The sequence below is a fragment of the Zingiber officinale genome, chromosome 8A (genome assembly GCF_018446385.1).
Source record: "Zingiber officinale cultivar Zhangliang chromosome 8A, Zo_v1.1, whole genome shotgun sequence".
Taxonomy (NCBI): domain Eukaryota; kingdom Viridiplantae; phylum Streptophyta; class Magnoliopsida; order Zingiberales; family Zingiberaceae; genus Zingiber; species Zingiber officinale.
This window is the reverse complement of record NC_056000.1, coordinates 47,888,851-47,913,142: the sequence shown is the minus strand read 5'-3', so window position 1 is coordinate 47,913,142 and position 24,292 is coordinate 47,888,851. Positions and strand designations below refer to the sequence as shown.

Genomic DNA, 24,292 nt, shown 5'->3' with positions numbered 1-24,292 from the left:
TATACTTTTTGTTACAATTGATCGAGTTTCGTAAAATTATTTATTTATTAATCTATGTATCCAAATTCTTACCTACCCAATTATGGAGACGGACGGTTTACTCCAGTACATCGACAAAATCTTTTAAAAACAAAACCTACTAAAGAAATTTGTCTTTCTCCTCTTATTTTTCCATTCATTCTAGAGAGGGGGGTGGGCTGTTAGAGGGGATGGGAAAAGCAATTTACCACATGATCTAGTATCATTAAAAATTACAGTATACCAAAATAAAAATTAAAAGATTACAAAAATAACATGTACACCCACTCAATAACAACAGACAATTATTCAACATTAATTTCTTTCCTTTACCTTCAAAGTTCATCCTCCACCTCTGTATAAATAATCCATGTGTTGTTCTTCGAACCCTACTTTTTGTTTTTTAATTAACAAGCTGAAGCACTAGATTTTATGGTGACTTCTCCATCTCCTTCCGAATCTTCTTCTCGCAAGCCCAAAAACTCAAAGGACAAGACACCAAGCAAGAGGAGAACCTCAGTGTTCAGAGGAGTCACCAGGTATATATTTAATCAACTCACTACTCTGTTCTTCCTAAAATCATACTGTATCTATCTATCTATTTATTTGCTTGTTTGTTTATTATTTAAAATTTTAGGCATAGATGGACAGGGAAGTTTGAGGCTCATCTGTGGGACAAGAACTTCAGGAATCCAACAAACAACAAGAAAGGAAGACAAAGTTGTTCGATCTGCTCACGAGTTTCAATTAGCTTCCTTTCTTTCATTGTTTTTTCTTTCTTTGATGAGTGATTGACATTTCTGTTTGTTTGTTTTTCTTTCTCTTCTTTTAAAATGGATTTTCATCTGGTGCTATAGTTTATCTGGGTAAGTGGTGAATCAAACCAAGACAAATACGTCATAGGAAAAATCAAAAAACAACCAGAAGTTATAGAGTTTGCTGATTGATTAATTGCAGGTGCTTATGATGATGAGAAGGATGCAGCTGGTGCTCATGATCTTGCTGCTCTCAAACACTGGGGGCCAACGACACCATTAAATTTTCCAGTTTGCTCTTCTTCTTCTTCTTCTAATATCGAAAAACTTTTTAATCGATCAGCTAATTAAACGACAGTGTAATTATTCGATAAGCATAATTTGTGCTGTGGCTTTAATGAAGCTGGAGAAGTATACAAAAGAGTGTGAAGAAATGAAGGGCATGAGCAGAGAGAACTACTTGGCTTGTCTGAGGCGCAAGAGCAATGGATTCTCAAGAGGCCTCTCCAAGTATCGTGGAGTCGCCAGGTAAATTATCCAAAGTTGTTCAATCAAATTTTATTAGAATTTCTTTTTCATTATTTTATAAAAAATAGACAAGTTTTTGAAATTATTTCAATTTATAATTTTCTTAGGCATCACCACAACGGTAGGTGGGAAGCAAGAATTAAAAAGGATTTTGACAAGAAGTATCTCTACTTGGGAACCTTCGGTAAAATGCCTCTCTTTGCTTTTTTCTTCTCCAAATTTGTTGTTTTGTTCTTAATTTGTATTATAATTCTTGATGGTTAAAACATATTGAATTGTATTTTCTCAACTAAATTATTTAGAGAGCGAGAATGAAGCGGCTCGTGCATATGATTTGGCTGCGATCATGCTAAGAGGCCCTGATGCGATCACCAACTTCGACTCGGCCTCCTACTCGCTCGACTCGGCCTCCTACTCGCTCAAGCACAGCCCGAGCTCACCGTTGTCATCGCCATCACCTTCATCAATGACACCGAGAGAGTTAAAATCTTTCACCTTCCCACTTGACGAAGCCATGTTCTCTTTCGGTGATCATCAGCGCAGTCTCTTTGATGTTTTGTTGCAGCATTACGATCATCACCGTGCGGTCATTTGTTCTCGTCTATCAGATTTTGATGACGACAATAATGATCGTTTGGATCTCCTTTTTGATAATAGTTTTGCTTAGGAGAGTAACTATGAAAATAAAAGACATGAACTCTTGCACTTGATCAAGTTCTCATGACAAGAAGGATAATAATAATGGTTAGCTTACCTCTTCGATACAAGTTCTAAACCTTTACCTTAGCATTTGGTCACATCGAGGTCGAATCCATCAAACCTTTACCTTAGCATTTGGTCACATCGAGGTCGAATCCATCAAACCGACTACGCGGTGATCTAAAATACATTACTGCTGAGGTTTGCATCAGGAAGCCTTGAGATCACTTGTAATATGGATCATGCTGCAAAGGCTGAGATGGACATGAACAAGCACGCTGGAAAGACACAATGGAATCTATGGATCAGATTTTATTATGGCGATTAGATAAACTGATTTAATGAGTGATTTGTGGTTTATACCTGCTTATATGAAAATTAGCATCCTTATCCAAGCAAAAGAATAACTTGGGGGAACTTGTAGCAAACTCTACCACACCTGTTGGTGAGTCACCATCCCTTACAAGAAGTGATATAAATAAAAAAAAAAAAAAAGGGAACAAACACAATCTGAGTAGATTGGTTAGGGTTACAACAAATTCAGTATTTTCCCCATTGTCAATGGGTGGACTTATGGGTTGATGATACCGAAACTTGCCCAATAATCCAGTGCTCCTGATCCAGCCTTGCCTGATTGATCTGTCCTAATTTATCAATCTTCGATACACTAAAGCTATTGATAGTATACATAAGAGAACCAGAGGGACGACTGCCAGGCATTTGCAAAACCCTCAATGTAACAGCTTCACTGTGGCTGGGCAGTTGGAGCCGTCTGCGGCTGGCCGTAGAACCCGACGCCAGGAGATTGGTAGAAGCCCATTGAGGTTGACTGCAACTGCTGCTGCTGCTGCTGCGATGGTGGAGGTGGTGGTGGTGGAGGTACAGGTGGGATACTGGGTCTCGTGAACCCCAGTGGCAGATGGGATAGCGGCGGAGGGGGCAGTGAACTGGCTGCAAATGCATAAGGTCCTATGTTTGTTACTCCACTTGTTTGTGCAAACTGCTGCAGCGGCGGCGGTGGCAGTGGCGGTAGAGGTGGCAGTGGCGGTGCAAAAGTCGGAGGTGCCTGATTACTCTGGGACAGTTGTATGTTAGCGGATGAGGTTTGGGGAGCTGCAAATGGAATTGACTGATGTTGTTGCAGCTGCATCTGGCCAAAATAGGAGGTTTTGCCCATATCGGGCATGGTTATCAGCTTCTCAAGTCTGGGTTTTTTCTCCAAAGGGAAAGAAGCTTGGCCATCAGAGAGGACTTGGGAATTCAAGCTGTTGCCTATGGAAGCAGCTTCTTCTGCAGCCAAAGATGACAGAATAGAAGACAGAACTTGTGCCGATGATGATGATGCAGTCAGCTTTGCAGCAACTGCAGCAGCTGCCTTCTTGTGATCATCTTCTGCACTGCTTATGCTGCCGGCAAATGAAGTTACCGAATTTGGTGGTAAAAGTTGAGGGATGGATATCAGCAGGTTTGATTCTGTCAGGGGCTTTGCTTCTGATGAAATATTTGCCGGTTGTGCCATAGAGGTAGAGCCGCTTGCCCCAACACCAAAGCCTAGTAGTCGTTGTCGCATGCTACCGGCGCGATCATTGAGGGAATGGGCAATCTGGAAATTATATGAAAAACTGTCAACCAAGTTGTTAAGAAGAATTCACATCAACATAATATATTTATGTCGAAAGCAATCATTAAGTCACAATTCATCTCTAAATTTCATCATCTTATGGTCATCTCATCAAAACTAGGAAATGGTTGCTCTGGAGCAAATAGAACTTTGAATGGACACGAAATCCAGAATCAATGTGGACGTATCAAGTAACTCTGACTTCTAATCCGGACATTATAAAACATAAACGAATCTCTTTTACTTGCATTAATTTACACATGATCAATGCCAAAGTACAAGAAAAAGCAACTTAAGTGGTCCATTTCAGACTTCAGTTGAAACTTCCTGAACCACAGCAAGTACATACACAACAAATGCAGGATTTTGTATTTGAACTTGACAAAGTGATATGTTAAAATCAGGAAATAATTAAGATATATTGCTTTAGTTGAGTTCCCAACTAAAAATTGGTATGATTTTTAGTAACGATATGTTTAAATATTATTAAAAACCAAGAAAAAGGACAAATGACATATTAAAATCAGTTTACACGAGAAAACAAGTTTCTTACTTGTAACTGATCATTGATGAGATCCAGCTTAAATTCCTGAAATATTTATTTTGAGTAGAAAGTGAAATGTATTAGAAGAGATTAATTTTATCACCAAGAATCTGAGGTAGATAAGAAGCAACACCTGCTCTTTTAGAGCTTCTGTCAACTGATAAACCAGCATAGCTCTAGTTGATTTTGCAGCTTCTAGCTGTTCAATACATTGTTTAAGTACCGTTTCCTGGTTCTGAAGCTCACTCATAAATGCTGGTGCTAGTTGGTGACCTGATCAAGAACAATAATGCAACAGAAACACCATCACCAATGAGGATCAGAGCATAAGACAACAATGGAAACAGAAAAAAAAACAGAAGACATAAATCTAGTGTAGTAGCAGTATCTTTGAAGTAACGAGTCTTGGAAATCTCTGAAGGGTGGCAAAATTATTAATTGGTATGGCAATTATTACTTGCTATGGAGTTATTAATTGGTCCAGGATACGGGAAAAAAAAAGTAAATATGAGGAACTAATTTAGAAACAAAGGTAAGTGACTGAGGAGAGAAGGAACTGGTAGTTGATTAATCACATTTTTTAAATTTTAATCAAAATTTATTTTAGTTGATTAATTGATTAACCATAGTTATTTATTTTAATCAATAGAATTAGTAATTTTTTTAATCATAGTTTATTCTTATCAACAAAAAAAATGTATTTAATCAACGTTTGCATTTAATCAAGTTAATTGATTAGAGCTATTAATGTTTACAAATTGATTAGTTCTTGTTGATTAATTGTAATTTTTGTATTTTAAGAATACAATTATTAATTCTGATTTATTCTATAAAAATTAGAGCACTGATTAATATTTAAATTTTAAACAATGTTTGTTATTTTAAAACTTAATTAATTAATTATTAATTGTATGAGTACGTTTGAAGGGAACTAATTAGCATGAAGTTACAATTTTAATGATATTGATTAATTATTCTTAAAACTGATTAATAATTTTATTAATCACATGAACTTTATATAGTTTGTAGTTTAGATAATTAAAATTATAACTTAAAATTAAAAGTAACCGGTTTTGTTATTTTAACTATAATCTATATATTATAAAAATTACTTGATAGATTATAATTAATAATTAACTAAAGCAAGGTTTAAAATCTCGACCCTGCATCGGCTAGCGCGATGCCTTCGGACTTGTTGCCGGGTCGTGCGACACGTCCGAGGGGCCTCGGGGCTACCAGCACCAGAGGAGTACCTGTGCTGGTCCACAGACGGAACGAGATGTTTCGCCAGTATCGAGCGAAGCGTCACGAGATTTTAACCCTTGAACTAAAGTTAAGTTCTATAATTCAATGTTATAGGTTGTTAATTTAATAATATGATTTATTAAACTTCAGTTTGATTTTAAAATTATAATTTTTACTAAATTTCCTTTCTAGTTGTTATAGTTTTTTATTTGAAGGTAATTATTGGTTCCAAAAATTGTCACAAGCATAAAACCACATTACAGTACCTTGTTTACCTGCAACATCAATGCCCTTTTCCATCTTCTCCAGAACTTGAACAGCATCCTTACATTTGCTTAAAGCAGTATCTTCGCTGGAATGTTCATCAAGCACAGACTGATATGCAGTCACTATCTTTTCAGGCATTTCTCCAACAGCCAGTTTCTGAAAACAAAAAATAGTCCACAAGGAATGAGCATTAAAAATCTGCTTTGAATGGTTACATACTTGAGTCCATCAAGAGGAACCAGACAGAGTCAGCTTAAAAAGTTATGTATACTTACTACTCGCACTGAATTAGCATCCTTACGAATTAATTTGATGGGATTTGAATTGCTCTTGCCATTGTTTGAAACAGGAACAGGAACAGGAACAGTACCAAGGATCTCATCCTTTAGGCCTCGCCCACGAGAGCCAAATACTTTTCTATCATCCCAAATCTCTACCTGAAGTCATCCAATGAAATGCAAGAACACAACAAAATTGTCAAGTTATCCAACAAATTGCAGAATTATTTCACCAGTCTCTTGCACGGATTAGCAAACCAACTAATACTATATTTGCATTTCCATTTTAACAACAATGGGTATGCAAATGATGACACATCAAACACAGACAGGCGCCAATCTTAAGATAACACTCAGTCTAGATAAACTAACGTTTGACTTTCAAAAATAATTATATTTTATTTGGGAGCATTAATTTACCATGTACTCTTACAACTATCTTAGATGTGTATCTGAAGTTTCAAACAACAAATATGAAGCAAGTAATTGAATCTCCACCTAGTTCTACCACTCACAAGCAATTAATTATCATTGTGATAGGTTATAGAAAGAAATAAAAAACCTAAACTATGAGATGTATTGATGATATTTCTTCTATTGTTTTCTTCGAACATTTGTGCACACTTCCAGACTCTTGTGCTAGGCATTCATGGTTTTGTTAATTTTGCATAGAGGTAGGTCATGTTTAGTTATATTCTTCTCTAACATCTGCTAGGATCATGCACGCCGGGCGAAATATACCATCCACGATTCAAAGAATTGAACCCAATTAGACCATGACAACTTAACTGTCATGAATTGATGCTAATCTGACCAAGACATACCAGAATGAAAAACTGCAGCAAATTCAATAGCAAGAGTCAATGAAGAATAAGAAACATTATATTGGTTATGAGAGGGGAACATGTTGTAATGACATGATAATCATACTGCGAATAATGATTTGGGTAGGAGGCTGGGAATGACTACGATGTGGACAAGGACAAGATGAATACTATTATGCCCACATCCAGCATAATAACTGTCTCTTCATTCGCCACCATAACCACCATGCATATCAATGACAAGATTTGATCACTTGATAGAGCAAAAACATATCACTCAAAAGCCAAGACAACATTGTGAAACACTGCAGATGAACTTGATGAACTACTATTGATCTCCCAATGGAGAAGAATGTAACCAAATAGAAACTTAGCCACAAAGAAGACATCTTGCTTCTTTTTCCACATGATGATTTTTTGGCAGAGAGAGAATAATGAGCGAGTTCATCCAATTTTTTCTTGAATAGTAGAGCTAACATCCTTGTCATTTTCCTTTGAGGGTGTTCAAGTAAGCCTATAAGATCTTTTTATGCAATATAAGTATCTTTGAGTAAAGAGTATTAAAGGTAAGAACATTAGTATTGGGCATATTCTGCCAAAGGAAATCTCATTTACTCTCCACCAACTCATGAAACAAACTCCAAGCAATTGAAAATCCACACTGTTGAGGAACTAAGAACAAGACAGTTGAAGTCGAACTCCTGCCACTTCGAGAATTTGACATTACTGATCTGGTTCAACAATTCTCTGTCAATTTGATGAGTTCCTCATGAAATTCCTCAGCAAAACAGCCTGACTGAGAGTCTAGACCAATAAAGATAGTTGCAATAATTGAATTTGATGGTTATCAAAGACAATAAATGGAAGAATTTCCTAAATGGAATTTTGATTAATCAAAAGCAAGGTATTAAATGACTTACAAAATTATTTAACATGATATTAAAAATGAAAAAAATGTCTGATCAATGGAGAATAAGTACTCTAGTTCCCTTATATGGGACGTACAAAATTGTACAAACTATAGGGGTATTAAACTAATAAGTCATACCATGAAACTTTGGGAAACAGTAATAAAAAAAGATTAAGGAGACTATGGTGAGCAAAAATCAATTTAGGTTCATGTCTGGATGGTCGACAATAGAAGCTATATATTTTCTTAGACAATTAATTGAAAAATATCGAGAGCAAAAACAAGATCCACACATGGTATTCATTGACTTAGAAAAAGCTTATGATAGAGTTCTTAGAAAAATTATATGGAGAATTCTAGAAAAGAGAGATGTTAGCGTAACATATATTGAACTAATTAAAGATATATACGAGGATGTAACAACTAAAGTAAAGACTTCAGGCGAAGTAACTGAATCATTTCGAAAAAAAAATACGGTTACATCAAGGATCAACTCTAAATCCCTATCTTTTTACACTAATTATATACGAACTCACTACACACATTCAAAACACAATACCGTGATGCATGTTATTTGCAGATGATATTATTTTGGTAGATGAAACACGTGAAGAAGTAAATGCTAAAGTAGAATCTTGACAAAAAAATACTATAAGGGAAAGGTTTTAGGCTTAGTAGACAGAATATATAGAATTTAAGTTTAACAATATTAGACATAATGAGACAATTGTTAAAATAGGAGATGACGAGTTATCCGGAACCAAGAGCTTTAGATATTTAGGATCATTTTTGCAAAATGATGAAAGGATTGCGAGAGATGTCTTACATAGAATACAAGTAGGATGGTTGAAATGGAAGAGAGCGTCGGATGTTTTATGTGACCGTAAAATACCTCTAAAACTTAAAGGAAAATTCTACAAAACTGCAGTTAGACCTGCTATGTTATATGGAGTTGAATGTTGGGTTATGACTTGAGCACATGAGTAGAAGATAAGAGTTGCAGAGATGATGTTAAGGTGGATGTGTAGACATAAGAGAATAGACAGAATAAGAAATGAGAGCATTAGAGAAAAAGTAGGAGTTACATCTATTGAAGGAAAACTCTAAGAGACACGTTTAAGATGATACGTCATGTACTTAAACGACCAATAAATGCTCCAATTAGGCGATATGAAACTATGACAAACACACATATCAAACGAGGAAAAGGAAAACAAAAAAAAACTTGATTAGCAATAATAAAATAAGATAAAATTTATTTAAGTATAAATAATGATATAGTAGGAGATAGAACTCAATGGTGTAAAAAGATCTATATAACCGACCTCACCTAGTGGGATAAGACTTGGTTGTTGTAGTTCACAGATTAAAAAGCAAAAAAACTTGGTTGATCTAGGTTGAACAAACTGTTTTTATTTTTATTTTATTTTCCTAATACATATTATATATGTATTCAGATATTCTAAAATAGACATCAGGTACATCCGGTTAACCTACTGATCTGCCTATTAAATAAGTGACCAGAAGCTCAATCGGCCACTGGTCTGTCCATTGAATTAGTGACCGGAAGCTTAGCCATTCTTTGATCCATCCATTAAATTAGTTCCACAAAGTTCAACCAAATCGTTAATCAAATGGGAATTTGATAATCACGAATGTAACAATCAAGAAATAGAGTTTTAATTTGTTGTGGAAGCAAATGGATTTTTTTGCAAATGGAAGCCGACATTATTAAAAGTGAGAGAAAGAGATAGAGAGATTTGTGAATGAGGGAGAACCGTAATACAAGAAAGGACGGGGGATTCTACATAATCGACAGAGAAAACAAAACATAGGCATGTACTATCAGTAGCATCTAAAAAATAACAGGTCAATATTATACTGAAATTTTGTAACGGTTCCCTTTCCTTCTAGACATAACATGAAATTTTGTTCTGTTTTCTACACTTAGTATGCATTCTCATTCTTTCGAGTATGTATTTTTCATTCTTTCCCCTTTCTTTTGTACCACTGATTTGGTGGAGACAGACTACATTTTCACAGTTAGAATAGGAGAAAAGAAACGTCAGCAAATTATCATTTATTTCACAGATTTTGTTGCCCTCTCTGCAAGTCCACAGCAACAACAATGGATAAACTCTTTGAATTTCTGTCATAAAAATTAATATATGAAACCCAAATTCTCCAATCACCATACAAACTTACCTGAGACTTCCACGGCACATGTATGCACAAATAGTTATGCACTCTAGTGCACGAGCACAAGGCCTCTCAGTGCACATGAACAAAAGAGGAAAAAAAAAATATCATAAAAGCATACATAATGAGCTAGTTACAAAGAGAAAAAGCAACAGGGTACTCATAAAAATGAAATTCCATCAGTCTGGAGATGATAATCAATGTCAGTTGCAACAAGGTAATTTAAATGAGATTACATGATAAACACACAAGTTTAATAGATTGAGAAATATGTAGGTACATAGATACATCAAATTATGACAAGTGGAACTGAAAGGATCACTAAGAATATAAGACCAGGATATAAGATCAAGAAAACACATGAAACCATACTAAACATCTAATGTACCGACAGTTGCATACGGTCAGAAAAAATTCATACTACTTTCTGCAGCTATCTATATACTCAAATCATATCACTTTAAACACTCATACATGATTGATCTACTAGAAGTTGGAGTCCAGAGATGAAGTATTTGGAGAAGTGCTGAGGCAAAGAAAATGAACAAATAGGTAGTAGTGGCATGAACCAAATATGAGCATACAGGAATTTTGCATTCAATGTTTCCCCAAATTAATCAATATTTCACGTTGGATTTATCATATTAGTGGCCATTAAGGACATACCAAAAGAGATTACCTTAATTGTAGCATCTAAAAAATTAAACAAATTATTAACCAACAGATATAAACATAACTAAACATACTCACCATTTGTGTAAAAAGATATATAGCACCATTTTTTGTAATAATAATATTTCAGATGCCATAAGAAAACTTAGTTCCAGAAAAATTCACACTGAGATTTAATGTAACAAGTACTTACCAATCGATTAACCACTTTCTTTCCATGATCTTCACCATTCTCATAGACATTCTTTAAACATCCGGGAAGTACTTTCCAAAATTCATTCACAAATTCACTTCCCTGGCGTCTACTATTTTGTAAGATGTCATTGGCCAAGTATAGAAAAGGCACTCTTTTTTCATTTGGAGAATTGTTGAAAGCTTCATCCCATGTTTCAACTATAATTTTTGCTTTCTTTCGGTGAATAACACACCAATTTGACAAGGCTAGTCTTCAGTTAAGAAACGGCAAACAGATATTGCACTTACTATAATGTGATTAAATAGGGAAAAATAAATATGACGTATGTCAAAAGTACTAAATCAACTTTTAATTGTTGAACTACTAAAATTAAATCAGATCTCAATAGTTAATAAATTAATAATACAATAGATTAGGAACAAGCAGGAAAACATGTGACATGGGAATACCAAAAGGCAGAAGACTGCCAAAGTATTCAGGGAGGAAATCTAGCAACCATAAAAAAAAAGATAATGCTCCTAATTAAGTTTGTGAAAGCTGAAATATCATTATCGAGGTTCTTTTTTCTTTTAATAAGATAAATTTTAAGCCTCTTATCAATTACAATAAGTCCCATAAGTATTAAGGCAGCCTGAAAGTAAACCACCTTAACCACAATTTTGGGTCTTTACACCAATGGTGGAGATTGTTTATGCATAGTTGCAAAAAACATGCAGAGGCTGAATATACCCTTGGCAACTTAAGAAATAGGCCTTCTTCTAGTTTTAACATACTACCAACTAGGCATCTTCAGGACTCAGAAGTCAGAAAGGGAACTGAGGTCAAGTGACAGTGTGACACACACACATACACATCACACACATACATGAAAAGCAAAGGTAGGCACCTTACCTTGTAGTCTAAGTCTTTATGCAGATGGATATCATGGATTAAACATTAAAGACTGTCACAACAACTTTGAGTATTCCTAATGCTGCATTACAATGTGGGTCAAAACTCAAAAGAAACCTAATACACCAGGTTTATCTATGGTACGAAATCACTTATCATGCCAACTAGAATGGTGAAGCCCTATTGCTCCAATAAATTACTAAAACACAAAATTGCTCAAGATGGATAATTTTTATTGTGCTATCTGTGTCAATCATGTCATGTTGCGCTGATATGTTAAGATGAATTCAAGTAATGGTAATTATTTATTATAGCTTGTTTGCCCAAAAAATTATTCAATTTATATTAAATAAATAAAGTTTTGTTTTCATAGATATATAAGTAAATCTCTAAACACATTTAACTAGAAAAATTATTTTAAATTTAATTATTGATTGATAGTTTTATTAAAAGTAGAAAATCTAAATGATGAGAATTAAACGAGTAAAACACATGAATTTATTTTATCATGCTTTGACACATTGAAATGTGTCAACCATTGGTATGAGATAATACTATAAAATTTAATTCAATTAATTGTCTAATTCAAAGGGAGCCTTGGCACAACAGTAAAATTCCTCTCATGTGACCTTGTGTTGTAGGGTAAGGTTGTATACAATAGACTCAATGTGGTCCAACTCTTTCCTATGACCCTGCATTAGCAGGAGCTTCGTGCATCAAATTATCCTTTTTTTAACTGTCTAATTGTTTTTATTGTTACAAGTAAACTAAAAGAAGGGGTATTAAAGGAATAAATCCTAGCTAAATTCCTTTTGGAACTGCTTCGATGCAAAACATGTCAAGTGTTAACACAAGATGATATCGAAATTGTACTAATTCAGTCATAGGCCAATACTTTTAACTCTTAACCATAAGTATATAGTTGCCAATTGTTCTTTTTTTCTTCTTCCCCTTCTTCTACCGCCAATTCACCATCAACATTGAATAAAATACCTAAATCGTACAAAAACCGAACCTCCAGCACGGCTCAAGACTTCAAATTTTGATGAATCATTAACTGGCCCCAGTCCCATGTTGATCAATAACTTTCTGATTTTGTTATAAATTCTGCCTTTCAATCAAAATGCCATTAGGATACCATCCTTATTAGTGATCACACAGTAAACCCTCTGTTTGGATGTGATCTTCCCCTTGCCCAAGCAACTGTGCAGATTTGAATAGACTCAACCCCAATGGAGCCTGTTAAGCATGCTTTGATTCAACCCTTTCTCATGATTGATTTTTCCATAAATGTAAACACCAGGATCATATTATGGATCACTTTCATATCCATTCATCTTAAAACTAACTTCACGAATCATATTGAGTAGGTATAATTTACTACATAAGTATCCATGCCAATTTTTATATTCTCCTAAAATTGAGAAGTAAATGTCTTATTCTTTTGCACAGTATTATTTGATATAGTGCATATATATTGGTGTGCCTTGCCTACATAGAATCACTTATTGGTCCTTCAAGTTGGTATTGAAAGAGATGAACCCTAAAAATAGAACTCATTTCAACGAGGGAAGGTGCTTATTCCAAGAAAAAATGATGAACTAGGTAACACTGAACTTGGGATGACCAGCCTGGCTCCACGAAAGTTTTCCACCGGCCGTTAGGGTAAATCAAGAAACGCTAGCGGCCCAAAAACTCAATATCCCGTGGTTGCGTGTCTCATTTGGAGGAAAAATCCCTGCAAATGCACTATAGCGGGGATCGAACCTCGGGTCCTTGGGTGATAATTTGATGTCCTTCCGCCCTTCCGCTGCACCACGGGTGCTTATTCCAAGAAGGTTTTCGGATTCATGGTGTCACGTAGTTTCATGCAATATAGCATGGGCTTGATTAAATTTTACATAAATAAAACTTTCTGGGAAATTAAGTCTATCCCTCTTTAGTTGCTTTAAAAAATAATAATAAAAGTTAAGATAAAAAAACTCTCTTTCATGAGGTGGCAACTATAATTCAGAAATTGGCCTCGAACTTTGAGAAACCTGCAATATATCATCAAGTTGATTTGAAAAAAATTGTTTGATTTTCTTGTTCATGCAAACAAAATTCATTCTTCCATTAGAAATCAATCGAGAAGATTACATAATAATGAATCGATTGATGTAGGCCCGTGTTATCATTGATTAATTCAGCATGAGCAAACCAATGAAGGATTGGTGACACTTGATCAAGGATGGTAATTCACTACATAGGGAAGCAACAAATCTAACATTACCATCTCAATCCATTTGCCACGTAATCCCAGTTGAAGGGGAATAAAGAACATTCTACAATGAATTGGCAGATGCTAACTTACAGCAGGCATTCACACCTTCATTATGAATCCAAGCAAAAGAGTACCTTCGGCAGTCATATCTCCTAAATGCCTAAAGCAGGCACAATAAGAGGAGCAAAGCGCCTTCGGTTGTTGATCCACTATAAGCAATTTTTGAGGAACATCTAGAAATTTAAATTAGCTCAAACCTTATGTATCAACCATGTCAATTTTTTAGGATAAATACACTAAATATCAGTAGAAAAACTTTAAAAATGAAGAAAACTTAAAAATTTTCCATCTATGAGATAATATAAAAAGTTCAAAAACCCAAATAATAATATGCATATTGCACATCATTAAATACCAACAGGCTATAGTGATACATGAACATGGTAAGTTAATCAAGGTAAAAAAAAAACTTACCTTATTCAAATATTAATCACTTTTAATAACATAATAGCACATGCAATGTTATAAAGCCAAAATCAATTACTATTTTTTGGCCTTCCTGCCTCAGTTGTCTTGCTAGACATTTCAATGCCTTGTGCGTGCTCTTTAGAAACAAATTGAAAGAGACAAGCACAGTTTTCCCTTTAAGTTACAGAGTGAGTATCAGTGTTTTTTTTTTTCTCTTTCGTACCATCTAGTGCTAGTTGCTAGGCATCCAGACAGCTTCTTGGTTCCAACCTTAGTTAAGGGCATAAATAGTATAGTAATATCATTACTATTTAATATAATCCATGTTATCATAAAATCATACTATCAATATTTATTATCATAATCTATAGAACAAATTATAAATATATCATATTGTTGCAAGTTCACTACTTACAGTAGATCTGTATTCTTCATTCATTTTCTTCATGAGATATCTTGATACTGCAAGTACTAGAAAGCACTAAAGCACTGTTTAACAAGGTTGTCAAATGAGATGAATGGAATTGGTAAATTTATTACAAAATATGAAAACAAACTGCATTATTCAAATGAATAAGAATTTTTTTTAAAAAAAATCATATTTGACTACACCTTTGCTATCAACTCACGATGACCATGATATATGAAAAGAGGACGGAGAACAACTTTGTCATGATATGGATTCAAAGTCATCATTAGTTTCGCCCAAATTATCATTTTGTGTATCAATGTAATTCATTCTTCTCAATTATTATTAGGTGCCAAATCCAATTTGGCAATAATTAGACAGTCCACATAACAAGATTTTCTTCTTTTATGCCATCATTGACATTGAGATCAATTGTTGACATTTATACTTCTATAGTATAACATAAAATTTATTCTTTCTTCTTTTATAATGACTTTTCCTAATATATGAGATTTACCTTACATCCTCAGTGGTTAGATTTTACTTTTTCTAAGTAGGAATTAGCATTTATGTGTATATTCTTTTAAATTTTGATTCATATGCAAAAAAACAAAAAACGTATTGTTTGCATGCGAATCATATATATTGCAAGATAAAAATTGTCAACCAATTCTAACAGCACATTATCTATGAAATTGTGAGTGGCAGAGATGAGGCTTCCTCACGATCAAACAAAACAGGTCACCAGGAAGCGAGGATGAGGTGCAATCTTCTTATGAATTGTGAGCAGTGAGGTAGACTTCTCATGTGAGGATGAGGCATGATCTTCTACATGGAGTCATGAGAGCGAGGCAATCTCCCAATGTTCAGAGTGACGCTTCATCTAGGTAAGAAATCCTTGCCTTCTTTTCTTGTACTTCTTTTCATATTTATTATTTTCCTCCTCATCATCCTCTTCCTGATTTCTTCATCCTTCGTTTCAATGCACCACAAGTTGACACACAAGCACTGTACAAGCACAAACATTATTCAGGCTAGGAACCCATACACCCACTCATAATGATACTTCAAACCTTGCTACAAACTCACATCCTCCCCTACTCAACAAGTGAATTTGGGTTTGGTAAAGTTGGGTTTGATATGAGTTGATTCAAGTTAAACCACAGGTAGACTGAGGTTGGACCAAGGATTAATTGGGTTAAACATGGCTAAATAGAGAATTGTTTTCAGCTAAATTGAACCAATTCAACTAAAGTTATAAAATTTATAAAGCAGATCTAATAGGGGTTTTCAACATCCCTTTTCCTTGTTCCTTGTTCCTTGTTCCTTATGAGATTGTCCTACTCTATGTGAGTGAGCGATGACAATGGGCAATCTGACCAGCCATTAGTTGAAGCAATTGACATAATTTTGGCATGAGGACCACAATGATGTAGCCAAACCATGTTATTGGGATGATTCTTATTGGTCTTTCACAGCTAGTGATAACATTCTAGAAATGGTCATCACTAGTTGCCTCATTCATCACTGATATGACCAAAATTGAGTGAACTCTTATTTTCAACTGTTTGGTCAATTCATCTGGCTCCCACCAAATTCAAATTACCCCAAGTAGATTCAAGGTTATTTGATTGTTCCCTCCAATATACTTCCATTCCTAATGGTTATTGTCTTATGCTTTAGAAATTGAAAAAGATTGAATCAACAAAGGCTGATTTCAATCCAACTGTCCTAATACGATCTGATCAATCAATTTTGTAAACTATGGTGTGGGGCACACTCAATGCAAGCGAAACCAATATTTTTGCAAGGCTAGCAAGAAGACATGAACAAAACAAAACAAAGATGGACATTGATAAATGCAGCAGAAACCTGAGGAAATTCCTTACATAATTCCCTGATATTTATTACAAAAAAAAGCAGTATGTCATAAACCTTCATATAAAAAAACAGCCTTGTTATCTGCATGCTTTTGCTTATATTTGAGCTTTCATTGTTCAATTTCAATACCTGAATGAATAGACAAGATACACACTGCAACTTTGAAACAAAGGATACTTTGAATACTTTGTTGTGAATTGTTGAGCTTTGAAAGCTTCTCAAGTAACATCTGGTTGTTGAAAACCTCGCTCATGTCTCTCTACGTCTAACTGCTCACTGAATCAAAGAGGTTTCTGACAAAAAGGTTAACAAGTTAACCAGCATGTGAAAGTAGCAATTAATTCAAGTACTAGCTAAATTCCTTCATCTCAGCAAAATGAAAGTCTATCAGAATCTAGTATGCAAGGAAGTAAAAAATGAAAACGCATATTGAGAATATAAATAAAATTAAAGGCAACATGAACTGCCCATTTGATCTATGAAAAGTTAGCTAATCATGATTAACTAAAAAATTATCATAACATCTGTTTCTGAAATCAAATAGGATAAGGGTTGTAGAGTAATATATGACAAAGAAATTTGACTTTCCTAATCAATAAAGGAATTGAGTATAAAGTAAGCCATGGATGCAACCAAGGTCATTTTGTTGAAACATTAGCTCTTTAGGAAAAAGGTAAGCATGCAACTCCACAAACATCAATCAACTCTCATGCCGATATGAATAAAACTTAAATCAACTTTATGGAACCAATATCTAATTCCTATTCCAGTACATCAATGTGCCATCAAAATTAGGTAATTCAGGCATTCTCAATCTCTTGATCTATATGAGACTCTCTTCTGTACGCATATGGAAAATCTTAACAATGCATTCACTCTCAACATAGACATTAATATCCACTTATGTCATCTATATAATCATGAAGAATCCAGTTTGTATTCGCTATCATTATTTCCAAATAATAATAATAAATAGTCCATCGTGACAAATTGAGTATGCAGCACTATGTAAAAGGTATATAAATGGAGTCACAAGTAGGAAAAAAGAAAAACTAAAATTCCATACATAGGAATAGGAAAAACCAACTGAGCTTTCATATAAATTTACTTTTGTCACTTAATACTTCCAAATTCTTAATGAAAAATCATCACATTCAAAGAAAATTTAAATATTGCTTTTAGCAATAATGGAGCAGCATGCGTTAATGCTTCTGGCTTCCTAAATGAGTAACCATCACATTCAAAGAAAATTTGAGTATTACTTTTAGAAATGACGGCACAAAAAACAAGCACGCACTCATGAAATTCAAATCTCAAAGTACAAATTCTAAAAGAATCACCCATTACTCCCTTCTACCTCCATGTCCTAACGATATTTCTCTGTTATCCATTTTCATCACATGTTGTCCGTATCTTGTCTCACACTGCACTCATAGCGTTCCTACTACAGTTTATTAGTTATGGACTAGGCCAAAGAAACCCCTAAACTTCAGCAATCGATCACGTCCTCGTGCTACCATATTGAAGCAGCAAGGCTACCTCGTAAAACCAAAGGCATGCAAGAAAAGGTATAGCGCTTAAAATACTGAAATAAGACCGATCCCTGAACTCTAAATCCACCATCTACTCTAGCTAGTTTACGACAAAGCCTAAGAAAGCAATATTGGTTCAGAAACATCTTATTGCAAAAATTCCCTAAAGAAAAACCATCTATCTCCAAGAGTTAACTAACTGTGGCGGCAAAAAACACTACAAAAGTCCGATCTTTGGCTTCAAGAAATGTGGCGGAAAGTAGCCCAACCCACCCAACAACAGGAAAGACGGAAGTATCAGGCTGGAGAGGACACGACGACGCTTCGGCCGATCTGGAAATCGGCCACCAGAGGGGCAGTGGAGACGAGTAGGGCTCTTGGAGGCGGAGATGAGCTGCGGCCGCCCTCCTGCTTGCTCCCTGCCGAAGTGCAAATGGAGGCGACGGTATAAGCTGGAGCCGAGAAGAGGGCTGGATTTTCTTTTATTCCTTGCCAATTTAATTTGATCCTGGTTAATTCCACCGGGGCGACGGATTTGGTTTTTGTCCCCCCCCGCCGGTTTAAATTTGGTTGGGCTAGGAGCCGACATGGACCGGATCCGGTCGGGCAAGTATTTTAGAAAAATAAAATATAAGTAAAAAATATCTCCATGCCAAAACTTACCCTCGAAAAATTTTGAAAATACTTTTTTTTTTTAAAAAAAAAAAAAGGGTCGGGGCTTCAGGATTTTGAATTTTTATAAATAGATACATATTTTTTCTTTCACTTGATTTTTTTTCTTTATTTTTTAAATAATCAAAATATCTAAATTTTACCTTATTAATTCTAAAATCTATTACATAAATTTAAAACATAACTCATGACCTCACAAAAAATTAACTTTTAGATACCCTTATCTTTAACAAAGAAATGATTGAAATTCTGAGTTCTTTTTATTATTTTTGTTTAATTGGAACCGAACTGATAAAAAAAATTGTATTGACCATCAAAATAAAGATGATATTAGAAATAGAAAATGGCTAAAAATGATTATTGAATAATGATTTTTTTATATAAATTAATCTTTCAAATACCGAGCATCATCCAATATTCTACGTGCAAAAAGTTCTTTTTAATAATAAAACATTAAAAAAAAAAAAACAGCTCCTAACCTTACATATTGGATAAACAGGCACACCATTGAAATTTTGAATCACGTAGGGACCTGGGAGCAAGTGTATAAAGCACACCATTGAAATAGTTTCGAAAATATTCGATAACATACAACGAATTGCAAATGTTCTTCCTTGTCAAAACCCTCAGTAATGATCAAGTTAACTGATAATGTTTGAGAAACATGTGGATACATTTTGACAAAATACTTGCCCCTAATCTGCATCCATCTCTTCCAATGCAGCTTTTGCAGCCGCCTTCGCTTGCTCCAAGAGATCGTCTGGAACCTGTGACAAAAAATTTCACAGTTTGAGAAACAAAAAAAAAATCCGTGTCAAAACATTTTCACTATAGTTAACAAGGAAATGAAGTAGAAATATTCCACTAGAATTTAGCAAAAACACAGGGGCTTGGTTCACATGCAGTCATCGTGCACTAGGGAATAACAAGCAAATAGAATACATCAGAACTAACTACAAACATGAACTATGAAGGATACATATTACAGACAAGTAAATTTGTAGCTCATTCTTGTATTTTAAAAAAGAAGAAGAACACGAAGAGACATCAGACATGCATAGTCCACTAGGTATTCTTCAGGCGAGCAACAGGAAGGTTTTCACAAAATTGTTTCACCTTTTTCGCTGAATAAAACTTCATAGAAAAATAAATGGCAAACAATGAGAGCTGATTAACAGACCAACGTATCTACTGTTACTGGTGACAAGTTTGCTATTACTACCTAAGCCAGCCAATGGCAGATTCACTAGGTTGCTCCACATAAGACTTGATAGATTGATATTTACATTCTCAAGATATGAAACCAAACTAAATTACCTTTCTACATAAAAATTTCATGGTAAAGCATATGATACGGAATAAAGTAGAAAAGAAAAAGATTATGACCGAAGGAAAGAGTTCGCTCTTTCATCAAAGGAAATAGAAAAAAGTGAATCTGGAAAAATCGGTCACTTCATTGCCTAATTGACTTCTTTTCCATATAGGAACACACCATTAGAGTACTACATAAATCAAGAAAAATAACCTTCTGATGTTGGTGGTTTGATTCATCGCAGACCCAACTCATTTCTAACTCAAATGCTTTGTCCTTTGCTTCATCGTGCACTGCATAGATTCTGCATTCCATAACAGGGAAGATAGGCAAAAGACAATTTGTAAAAGTTCTACTGAGGAATAATGTATCGAGAAATCGAAAGGAAATCTTTCAATCTCCTCCTTTGGGACATTGAGCAAAACGTAGTTACACAACTTCTTTCTCCTAGCATCCTAAAGTATTGTATTTAATTGAGATAAATAGCCGAAATCATTAAACCATCCTAAGAGAAAACAGGGGAAAATAGGAAATTTACATCTTGGCTACTTCAATAACTCCTTCTCTGCAGGTCATCTCAGAAAGCTTCAACTTCTCTATTTCTCTGGGTAAAACAAAAGTAGGAACATTAAGCATAGTTATAAAAATTAAATAAAAAATTGAACTGGGCAAGCTCCAGATCACTAGTTCACTAGATGGGTTGGTAGCCAAATTGCAGGTCAATTTGAGGCATCTGCCTGGCCATACTAACTAATTGGACCTTCTCAATTAATGATCCAATTGCATATTTATTACAACCATTTAGGACAGAAAGTCAAAAACGTACTTAATTTTGGATATGTAAACCATAATTATTAAAATTAATATCAAAAAGAGTAACTTACTAGGTCCTAAAGAATAAATATTGACCAAAAAGTAAAACATATAGTTAACAACATTATATAGTAAACATTAAGCATTTAGTAACCAATTTAACAAAGTAAATCTTTGCCAATGTAAAATAGTTAACAAAAGATGTAATCCAGAAAACTGACATACTTCATAAAAGCAGTAAAAGTTAAAAAAAGCAACTAGTTTATTGCTATTAGTTTGAAATAATAAGTACCCCAATACAGATGAAATCAATGATTGATACCTAAGGCTTTTTTATTGTCCACTCATTGTATACAATTCTACATTACATAGGACTTTGTATCTTTCTCTTTCCCTTCCATTGTCTTTAAAATCTGCACACACTCACCAATCTCAAGCCCTAATTTATAAATGCCATGGCAAAAGAGACATTGAAGAGAAAAACTGGATGCACATGGTATCAGAACCACTAGAGTCGATATATGTGATTTTGAAAAATGATGAAAAGGAGGTTTTAAAATATGTAGCTTATAATATTTGGACTTGGAAGGTTTCACAAGCCAGAGTATACAGTAGATAGGCGCATATCAACTGTTCAACAACAAATAAAATATAGGACATAAGTCTCAATTTTAGCAGTTTATGAAGGTTTGGGTCACCAGTTCAATTAATCGCTTAATTCTTATGTTCATAAAACTATTTATATAAAGTGGTTAAACTAGTTTTTCCATTTTTTAAATTTCTGATCTTCAAAGTGCACCTACCTAGTAGCCCATCTGGTTCTGATTTTTTTCAAGGCAGGGTTTCGCATATATTGTTAGGTTGGAAATGCAGAAAAAACAGGTAAGATGCCACTTAAAGTTCAATGCCTATATATTAATTATGAAAATTGTTAATTTACAGGTGATGAAGATAGTAATTTTCATCAAATGACTTGCAAATCAAACCATTCATGAATAGTATTTATATTTGCCATTTTTCTTACGTTTTGGCAGCCTGTCTTCCTTTTCCAATAGCAGCACCAAAGTATCTCTGTAGGTAAGCATTCAACAAATAGAAGTTTTAGGTACTTCAATAAATTTGGCAATGTTGAACAATATCAGTAATGCATTCACACAGAGTCACTCAAAAGAAAAACTATTAGAAGTATGAAAAGAGCAGTATTTAACATATACCATGAGAATTTTCATAAAAGGATTGTGGAGAAAATTGTAATCTGTAATTGAATGCAAGGCTCAAATTAAGACTAATATACAACTATGAGAACTCACATATGATATTCCAGAGGGTTCGATCATATATAACTGAGGTCCCTCTCTGTCATAACCACCAAGAATAATCCCACAGCCGAAAGGCCTGAATAAAACATAGTCCTGTTATATGGAATTGAATAAATAGAAGGAAGTATTTCCATTAATCTTCAGATAAGCACCACCAAATACAAAGCACCTCAATCCTACCTGAGCCACCAATAGAGTGTACAAAGATGAACATAACTCGCAACACGATCTGCTAGTTCCTTGACAGGTATGGCTTCCCCATATACTCTGTACATCACAAAACATAGAATATATGCCAAACTAGTAAAAAAACAGTTCTGATTAGCTAACATCGATTAATACAATCTATTTATGTTTTAAGGATCATCTAACTATTGTCTAATGAATTCACAGGATCGCACATAACTGACCTCTCATAACTAGCTGCTTCAGATTTTGCTCGCGCAACAATTTGCCTTCCATCAGCTGCTAAGCCAGCCACAGCCTGCATTCATGGTCAGGTTTTAAATTAACAATTTAGCCTTTGTGCAATATATCAATATGTGACTAAAGAAATTTCAATTTTTCAAATTTCTTTAGGGAATGTTGTATATTCCCTATAATACTCTGCTAAATTTAATTTTCACATGAATGTTGAAAATATGAAATAAAACATCGTCCCAACAAAATATGAATACAATTACAAGATACCATTCAAAAAGGAAATAAGAGATAAAATCAAAATTCTAAAACTAAGGGTATGACCATAATAAGGGAAACAGTATGTTGGTATTTGTGTGACATTGTTATGAGTATATAGACCATTATTTATGATAAGAAAAAACAACTGAAAAGCATGTGTAACCTATTTGCTAGGAACATAGACAGCGCATTAAGAATCTAGAACATATTCATTATTCGATTAATGATATTTTCATCAATATCTCCTTAATAATAAATCCAAGATATCCACAACTCTTGGAAAAATTGCAGGGATGGTAGACCAAGTCTCAAGTCCTACACAGTTCAACTGTATAGTATATAATCCCTGCACTGCCGCGTGATTAAGAAAGTTAATGAAATCATTGTACCATCACAATCTGAAGCAAAACGAGAGATGCCTATAGGTGAAGGGAAAAAAGTAATGGAGACATATTCATAAGTTTACCATGCCAGAATGGCGGTGAACAGCATGAATTCTCCGATTAGATCCCGGTAACATCATCTTCGATGAGATTAGCTTCTCCACACCCTAATTTTCACCAAATATGAAGCTACTACACTGCAAGCAGCATAAGAACAGGAAAGGAAAACCAATTTCGAAGAACCATACCAGCACAATCCCATCCTTACATTTGATCCCAATCACAGTTCTGCAGTGAAAACAAACACACACGCACACAAAAAAAAAAACAACTTTATTGCAGCTAAACACCGAAAACAGTAGAAGGGGAAAAAAAGGCCCTAAAATGGATCGACGCAAAATCTACTGAAAAAGGGAGGGAAGGTAGATCGAACGGACCCGCTGTTGTCGACAGCTTTGGCGGCGTACTCGATCTGGAAGACTCTCCCATCGGGGGAGAAGGTGGTGACAGAGAGATCGTAGCCTGTGCCGATGCTGCTCATTGCGCTTAGCTAGTTCCTTCGATCGCTAGGTCTCGGAGATGAACCTAACGGGGAGGAATGGACGAAGAAGGAAATAGGCTTGAGGAAGGGGTTTCTTGCTGTGCAAGAGAGCAATAAATAGGCCTAGTGATTCCGGTCAGTGCAAGCCGGTTCAGGTGTCAATGGGCCTTGCCACGGCTGGCTCCATTGGCATGCCTTCCTATGACAAAAAAAGTAAGTAGAAAAATATTTTAAAAATCTTAAAAATATTTACAAATATAATTGAAAACAAAAAATGGTAAGGATCATTGCAAATCTTAAACAATAGAACAATATAAACACTACAAAATATTTTTTAAAAAAACAAAAAGAATATAAATATCAAAACCAAA

The 24,292-nt window shown here is 34.7% G+C and overlaps 3 protein-coding genes across 8 annotated transcripts; 1 reads left to right on the top strand and 2 right to left on the bottom strand.

The window, feature by feature from the left end:
* The first annotated feature begins 245 nt into the window (after positions 1-245).
* On the top strand, positions 246-2,011 carry LOC122008895 (ethylene-responsive transcription factor WRI1-like). 2 transcript variants are annotated; one of them, XM_042564799.1, is made up of 7 exons: positions 246-557; positions 656-741; positions 876-884; positions 976-1,064; positions 1,177-1,301; positions 1,409-1,485; positions 1,604-2,011. In XM_042564799.1, exons 1-7 carry the CDS (start codon positions 451-453, stop codon positions 1,966-1,968), a joined length of 858 nt encoding a protein of 285 aa, XP_042420733.1. In that variant the 5' UTR covers positions 246-450; the 3' UTR covers positions 1,969-2,011. The 2 variants fall into 2 exon arrangements, with proteins under 2 accessions (XP_042420733.1, XP_042420734.1); XM_042564800.1 differs by having other exon boundaries at positions 253-557; positions 656-738.
* On the bottom strand, positions 1,864-18,747 carry LOC122008893 (actin cytoskeleton-regulatory complex protein pan1-like). 5 transcript variants are annotated; one of them, XM_042564795.1, is made up of 11 exons: positions 18,474-18,747; positions 16,846-16,961; positions 10,754-11,001; positions 9,895-9,957; positions 5,953-6,114; positions 5,677-5,833; positions 4,299-4,438; positions 4,175-4,210; positions 2,364-3,603; positions 2,056-2,278; positions 1,864-1,976 (listed from the first exon to the last, which is right to left on the bottom strand). In XM_042564795.1, exons 2-9 carry the CDS (start codon positions 16,919-16,921, stop codon positions 2,746-2,748), a joined length of 1,740 nt encoding a protein of 579 aa, XP_042420729.1. In that variant the 5' UTR covers positions 16,922-16,961; positions 18,474-18,747; the 3' UTR covers positions 1,864-1,976; positions 2,056-2,278; positions 2,364-2,745. The 5 variants fall into 5 exon arrangements, with proteins under 5 accessions (XP_042420729.1, XP_042420728.1, XP_042420731.1 ...); XM_042564794.1 differs by lacking the exon at positions 1,864-1,976 and having other exon boundaries at positions 2,023-2,278; XM_042564797.1 differs by lacking the exon at positions 1,864-1,976 and having other exon boundaries at positions 2,023-2,278; positions 5,686-5,833.
* Positions 18,748-19,415: 668 nt separating this feature from the next.
* LOC122008892 (proteasome subunit alpha type-3) lies at positions 19,416-24,018 on the bottom strand. Its single transcript, XM_042564793.1, has 10 exons — positions 23,818-24,018; positions 23,629-23,668; positions 23,464-23,547; positions 22,727-22,800; positions 22,497-22,583; positions 22,308-22,392; positions 22,022-22,068; positions 20,723-20,788; positions 20,398-20,488; positions 19,416-19,639 (listed from the first exon to the last, which is right to left on the bottom strand). Exons 1-10 carry the CDS (start codon positions 23,919-23,921, stop codon positions 19,568-19,570), a joined length of 750 nt encoding a protein of 249 aa, XP_042420727.1. The 5' UTR covers positions 23,922-24,018; the 3' UTR covers positions 19,416-19,567.
* Between the last annotated feature and the right edge of the window lie 274 nt (positions 24,019-24,292).

What these genes read in the sequence shown, in the direction of transcription:
- LOC122008892 (XM_042564793.1), bottom strand. Translation starts at nt 23,921, where the DNA reads ATGAGCAGCATCGGCACAGGCTACGATCTCTCTGTCACCACCTTCTCC. An exon ending in AAAGCTGTCGACAACAGCGG is followed by an intron (nt 23,669 to 23,817) that starts GTCCGTTCGATC and finishes TTTTCACTGCAG; the next exon opens with AACTGTGATTGGGATCAAAT. An exon ending in CAAACCACCAACATCAGAAG is followed by an intron (nt 19,640 to 20,397) that starts GTTATTTTTCTT and finishes TTTTTGTCACAG; the next exon opens with GTTCCAGACGATCTCTTGGA.
- LOC122008895 (XM_042564799.1), top strand. Translation starts at nt 451, where the DNA reads ATGGTGACTTCTCCATCTCCTTCCGAATCTTCTTCTCGCAAGCCCAAA. An exon ending in CGACACCATTAAATTTTCCA is followed by an intron (nt 1,065 to 1,176) that starts GTTTGCTCTTCT and finishes GCTTTAATGAAG; the next exon opens with CTGGAGAAGTATACAAAAGA. An exon ending in TCTCTACTTGGGAACCTTCG is followed by an intron (nt 1,486 to 1,603) that starts GTAAAATGCCTC and finishes TAAATTATTTAG; the next exon opens with AGAGCGAGAATGAAGCGGCT.
- LOC122008893 (XM_042564795.1), bottom strand. Translation starts at nt 16,921, where the DNA reads ATGAGCGAGGTTTTCAACAACCAGATGTTACTTGAGAAGCTTTCAAAG. An exon ending in AGAAAGTGGTTAATCGATTG is followed by an intron (nt 9,958 to 10,753) that starts GTAAGTACTTGT and finishes GTGCACTGAGAG; the next exon opens with GCCTTGTGCTCGTGCACTAG. An exon ending in TCATCAATGATCAGTTACAA is followed by an intron (nt 3,604 to 4,174) that starts GTAAGAAACTTG and finishes TATAATTTCCAG; the next exon opens with ATTGCCCATTCCCTCAATGA.